Source organism: Cucurbita maxima, unplaced genomic scaffold (genome assembly GCF_002738345.1).
Source record: "Cucurbita maxima cultivar Rimu unplaced genomic scaffold, Cmax_1.0 Cma_Scf00017, whole genome shotgun sequence".
NCBI lineage: Eukaryota > Viridiplantae > Streptophyta > Magnoliopsida > Cucurbitales > Cucurbitaceae > Cucurbita > Cucurbita maxima.
The window spans coordinates 4042708-4048707 of record NW_019272033.1 but is presented as its reverse complement, the minus strand read 5'-3'; the positions used below and the strand labels follow the sequence as shown (position 1 = coordinate 4048707).

The 6000-nt window shown below is 40.9% G+C and overlaps 1 protein-coding gene across 1 annotated transcript; it reads right to left on the bottom strand.

Annotated features, from left to right (window-relative positions):
* Window positions 1–2270: 2270 nt before the first annotated feature.
* On the bottom strand, window positions 2271–4950 carry LOC111492017. The gene is made up of 3 exons (XM_023141164.1): window positions 4086–4950; window positions 3250–3597; window positions 2271–3153 (listed from the first exon to the last, which is right to left on the bottom strand). The coding sequence occupies exons 1-3, from the start codon at window positions 4518–4520 to the stop codon at window positions 2539–2541; spliced, it is 1398 nt and encodes a 465-aa protein (XP_022996932.1). The 5' UTR covers window positions 4521–4950; the 3' UTR covers window positions 2271–2538.
* Between the last annotated feature and the right edge of the window lie 1050 nt (window positions 4951–6000).

The window sequence follows — 6000 nt, the reverse complement described above, 5'->3', positions numbered from 1 at the left end:
GGGGGGGGGGGGGGGGGGGGGGAGGGTTTGATTTTTGAATGAGGGAGAGCAACGCGGCGCATGGAAGCTCGAGTTTCTATGATTGAACTCATATTGTTTACAAGTCTCGAGTTCCCATATCAACCACCCTAACTTCTCTTACAAAATCAACATGAAGAAGACAAAAAAGATAGAACTTTGGATTCTTCGTATATACCCACACATTCATATTAGAGAGTTTTTCGATGAAACTAAGAAAAAAAAAAGGGTGAGATGGGTGGGCAAGTGCTTCCCACGTCAGAAAGCAGCTAACTTGGTGGTCCAGTCCAGTACACACTTGTGGGGGAGAGAAGAAGATGGAGAGTACGATGATATTAGAAACTACGATAGTGTCCACTTTGAGCATAAGGTTTAGTTTAGTAGCTTTATTTTTGGTTTCACCAAAGGACTCTAGGTGGATAGAGATGTATTTCTTACTTATAAATCTCATTTTCTAAAAATGGTCGGACAGAATTACGATAGGAGATTGAATTGGGAAGGAAGGAAAAAACAAAAGTTTGAGACTCCCTAGTAAAATTTGTCATCATATTGTCTGAAAAACATCTGGAGCTAACCAGGTAGGCAGCTAGCTGCCCCTATCTTCGAAGTTCAAACAACATTCGAAAAGATTTGAAGATATACACAGAAGAATGGGCTCCCAGTTGGGAAATGGCATGGCCAAATAATGTACAGAAGCAGATTTGTGATAAATAATCAAATAAATGTCCAAAAATATTCGATATGAAGTACAAAAATGTGCAGTCCACCGGTTGGATGGATCCCTCTGCAGAAAAGAAGGAAAGGGACCACAGATTCACTACTATACTTAGAATTAATAAAGGCACGAGCCCATTTGGGGTTTAATTTATACATAAAATATCCCATAGGCATAGATCCTTCATATGTGAAACTTTTGCAGAAAGGTTGGGTAGAAAAGGAGTGAAGGGTCTGAAGAATGATGTTCGTATTTTATGTTGAGTGAGTCAGTAAAAGGTGGGTCTCGTGCGAAGAAGCTGACACAAACGTCAGGGGATTCAGTTGGTAATTGGAGGGACGACTGAAACTATGATTTCGCAGCTGGAAACATGCTCAACTGTGAATAAAAATGTATCATTTTGTTTGTGGTCCTTCCTTCCCTTGGCGCTTCCGGCCACTTTACCCACTTGATTGATGGAGATCTTTCTTTTTTCTTCTTTTAATGCTTCCTCCACTTCCACCCATGGCCTTATTCAGTGGCCGAAGACGGAACTCAGAGCTTGGCCCAAAATTCAGGAACCTGTCCCACCATTATTCAACTTCTTCCCTTTTCACCTCATGTTTCCAAGTGTTTTCTTCTGTCCTTCACTAAATTATTGGCATACACCGCACCTCAACTCTGATTGAACTGTGAAGTCTGATCTTGCATGTTCTCCTTCCTCAATTCCTAAATGTAAAAACTAAAAAAAAAAAAAGAAACCCTCTCAGCCAACCAACCAGTCTTGGAGAGATTTGACCTTACCAACCCAAAAATGTTTTGAGTTGGGTTGATTAAGTTAGGTGTTGCAAGAATTGGGCTAAGACTTAGAATTAAATTTGTGAGTGAGACTGACACTAAAGATGCAATGATTCCAGAAAAAGGAAGGAAGGAAGGAAGGAAGGAAGGAAGGGGGGGCGTTTTAATAATGAGTCGGTGGCATTAGTCTTCTCATTATAATAATAATAGGTACCTTAGCGTTTGAAATCATCCTGCCCTTTATCTGTACTGAGGTTGAAACCCACATTAAGTTATGGATCCGACACAATTGAAGTTAGCGTGGAAAAGGAAAAAGGAAACCAACATGGGCCTCCATTATTTTACATTTACGTACCACCACAGTGTATGGTTTAACCACAATAATGCCTTCTCATTTCCTCTTCAAACCCATCAAACAAACCCATAACTACTTTTATTGCCTTTTCCCCTTCTAATCCCCAATTCAACTCCGACCTCCCAATAATGGCAACACCAGATTGAATCAATTCATCATTGTTTTGATGGGAATACAACACTAAGCAATCATGCAACCAAGTGCATCCAAAGCTGACTTTGGATGCCTTGTGAGACCAAACAAAAGATGTTGGTCAACAGTTCATGAGATTACACATTGTTCAGTCTGCATGATGTGTCTTAATAAACATCTTTGTAATTAATGTTTGATTTGAAGGTTTCTGGTCTTTTAAGATTAGTGTGCAACACAAAAGGTGGATTTCATGAAGTTTGAATAATCTCAAACTTACATTCCAAACTTCAGTTTATTAGCTAAACACTGCTCAGATCACATTTGATTGCAGTTGGTAAGAAAGACAAACTTTAATGATTATAAGGAGAGAGTGATCCGACTTTGCAGCAAATTTCGTATTGACAATTTACTAAGGAACAGGGGAAAATTTTATGAATGATAATGCTCTATTATCTCCAGGACTTCTATGCACCTATGCTCGCTATATCAGTACAATAACTTGCTAAAATACGTCCAGTCGAGCCCTCTTCGCGTCTTCACCTTACGCATCTGTATTCCAGATTACATTACTGTCGTCTAACTTGTCGAGGGCGGCGACTTTAGCATGAAATGCTTGTGCTGCAACAGCAGTGTCTATGATCTGATCCTGAGGGAGCTCACAAGCTTCACTCATGGAGCCAAATCTTAGTTCTGCAGGAGGAATGAAACAATCTACAGATAAACCAGGGACATTGAATGCTACTTCTTCAATTGTCCATGCCTCTTCCATCCTAGTCTTGGTGTGGCTCATAGCAGTATCTCCAAATCTGAAAAGGGTTACCACTGAGCGTCCCGAGTGAGCAATCATAATCCCCTCGACGGGTCGGTAATCGTCGAGGAATGAATTGATTGTGGTCTCCCAGTAAACCGCATCCCCTCCATTGTTTTGGATGCGGGTCAAGTGAGAGTCTTCCAAGTGCACTAGGAGTCCAGTTTTCTGACTGAAATAACCGAATAAAACATGTCTTATAATCTCTGCTGGCCCTTCGCTCCGGGCCTTCAACGTTACAGGATCTGCACAGAGTTTGAGGATGAAGCAATCCTCATCGTTAATCTTCTTCTCCCCAGTGCATCTGGCATTGGTAAACATGCTTGCAGTTGTTTTAGGATCAAGTCCCTGAAAAATGGAGCAACTTGAGCAAAATGATCGAATACCGTGTCAGGGCAGAGATAATGAGAAGATAGACTGAAAATAGCCGTTCTGTGGCCTCACCTGAAGTGCACGGCGTAAAGGTCTAACAGGCCCTTTAGCACAATGTGCACCGAGCCATGGCGTGTGCCTCCATACAAGCCTCCCATTGCAACCAGCATGAACCTTGCTGCCACCAAGCGCGAGCTCTACATACCACATGTCTGGATTCATCTGCCACAGGACAAACCCACCCGACTCGGCATCTTTGGAGGAGTTTCGGCTCCTGATAACTCTGTTAGCAGTTTCAAATTCAGAAGCTACCATTCTCACCTTCCCCATGGCATAAGCATTTTGAATAGAGTTTTGAAGCTTCTGGCCTCCGGAAGCAGCCGTGTACTGCTGTAATATATACTGTGCAGATGATGTCTCCTGAAAGCGAATCCATCCAACCATGCTATTCAGAAAGTTTATGTCATTGAGACAAACAATGAACTCCAAGAATCAACATTCAACAATTAAAAAGAACAATTGATCATAGTTCAGTGTAATAAAATCCTAAATCCAACCATCATCAAGACAGAAAATCTTATAGCAAATTAAAAAGAACAATCCGTATCACAAGTAAATATGGAATTGATCAATCTAAACTAGCTTTCCCCCGCCGAATCATCCAAATATTTTGCAATTAAAAGAAGGCATTGAATCGATCCCTTTGCCAGAAAATCAGCAGGAAGACAAGTCCACCAAAGAATCCCACTAACATCAACCAAGCCAAGCCATTATTTTATTCCCTTCCACCAAAGAAAATCAGCGGGACTATAATAGCTAGATGATATCAAGAATTGGGTCTCAAGAAGAAAACAAATTGGCAAAGATTTAAAACAAAAGAAATGGAAGAGAGAAAGAAAAAGGCTGACAATGGGGGTATCTTTAATGCTGAGATGAGGCAGAGGGTCCGAAGAGGAGACATGGACAGGGGCAAGCGGGGCGCCCAAAACGCCAAGCAAAAGCCGCAGATCGGAGCGTTTATAGGCAGAGCAGGAAACAGAAGGAGCTCTACAGAGCTGCCCCTTCATCCATTGCGCCCATCTGCCTTCCATTTTGGAATCCTCACCGTCGGTATCATCGGGGCCTTCCTTCAAGGGCGACAATGCCTCCACCGACCTCAAGCTCCCGGATCTCCCAATCAACAGTTCACGGCGGGAGAGGCGGTGGCCGCCCTTCCTACGGCGCCTCAAACTGGTGGCCGGAGAGGTACTCCGCACTGGGCTTTTGGCTCTTGATTTGCCCGGAGAAAGGCCTCTGACAACGTCGTCTTTAAGGGAGGAGAAAAACCCTTGTTTCCTGTCCATTACCGAAAAGGCAGTAAGAGGAGAGGAGAAAGATTGGTGGGTTTTGGGTTAAAGAAAGAGGGAGTAAAGAAAGAAGGGAGTGGCAGAGCAGCGGAGTCTGAGACAGTGAGAACAAAGCTCGCTAAAAAGCAAGCAAAGAAGAAGCATAAGCGTAAGAAAGATTGAGACCAAACCGAAAAATAAAGAAAATAAAGAAAAGAAAAGAAAAGAAAAGAGAAGATAAAAGGATGCCGTTTGGAAGAAGGAAACGCCAAACTAAACACAAAGGATTTTCCTTTTTTTCTTCTAATACAATTTCCTCGCTCAAAAAGCTCTACAAATCATGTTTTTTTTTCTTCTTCTTTTCCGATAAAGATCTGGCCTTTGAAGTTTGCCGCGGAAACTGATGGGCTCCCCATCTTAAGCCGTTATTTTCACTGCCCTTCTGTTCTTCCTTTTTCTATCTAATTAATTATAATACTTGTCACCCCTCACGTGCAATGCACGTTAGTTTACCGGGGAATTTTAAGAAGGACGGATTTTAGTTGGTTGGGAGTGGAGCTGTTACGACACGACAAGACCAGATGAACACTCTCTCTTACCAGACTCAAAACAGAAATGTGACGGCGAAATCTTATCTTCTGCAAAAAAAAGGCGGCCGTCCGCCGGGACAATCGCCGTCGCCAACGGTGGTGGATTGGATTCTTTATTTTTTGTTTTAAATAAAATCGGCGAGGAGAACTCAGAGGAATCGCAATTCGCAACGAGGGGGTCTGTAAAGTCTACGGTTCAATGATCAACGGCGGTAAGCATGCGCCAAAAGTTTACATCGTTTTTTTTTTTTTTAAATGGTAATAATGTTGATTTCTTTTTTTTATTTTTTCTTTTTTGGTGAAAAAAATATCACTTTAGTCCCTAGTTTTTCAATCTAATTTTGATTACATTTCAGTTTGAGTTTGATTTTGTTTTTGTTTTTAAGTTTCAAAATTTCTTTTTGTTTTCATTTCAAATTTTTACAAAAGTTAAAATTTAAGTTGAAGGATGTGGTAGCGAGAATTATACGCATTGAATATGTTGAGATATTGCTGTTGCTTACTGTCTATGTAATTTTTCCACTTTTATTTATGTACTCAACTCTCTCTATATATATCATATTTTATCTCAATATAATATCAGTTGAATTTCACTCTACTCTAAAATTTAAATTTAAAATGGAACGAAAGGCCAACTAAGCGATGTCGTTTTCATTCTTGATTTGAACTTGATTTTCTTTTTGAAGAATACAACGAAAAAGGACAATAAAGGCAATTAAAGAAAGAAACATCCTTTTCCTCAACAAGCTTCACCCCCATGGATGCCCTTTTTTTGTAGCCACACGGAGGAAGGAGCAGCCCCCACCGCCTTCCTTCTCACTTCCATTCTTTTTCAACCTTCCGGAATCACACACGGAACTCAAACTTTTAGATCATCATTTCTCAATTTTTTTTAATTTTATTTTTTG

Bases quoted from the DNA above. Each gene is read 5' to 3' on its own strand.
- LOC111492017 (XM_023141164.1), bottom strand. From the start codon at position 4,520: ATGGACAGGAAACAAGGGTTTTTCTCCTCCCTTAAAGACGACGTTGTC. The intron at 3,598-4,085 runs GTCAGCCTTTTT...ATTCGCTTTCAG, and splicing joins GCATTAAAGATACCCCCATT to GAGACATCATCTGCACAGTA. The intron at 3,154-3,249 runs GTGAGGCCACAG...TCCATTTTTCAG, and splicing joins CTTTACGCCGTGCACTTCAG to GGACTTGATCCTAAAACAAC.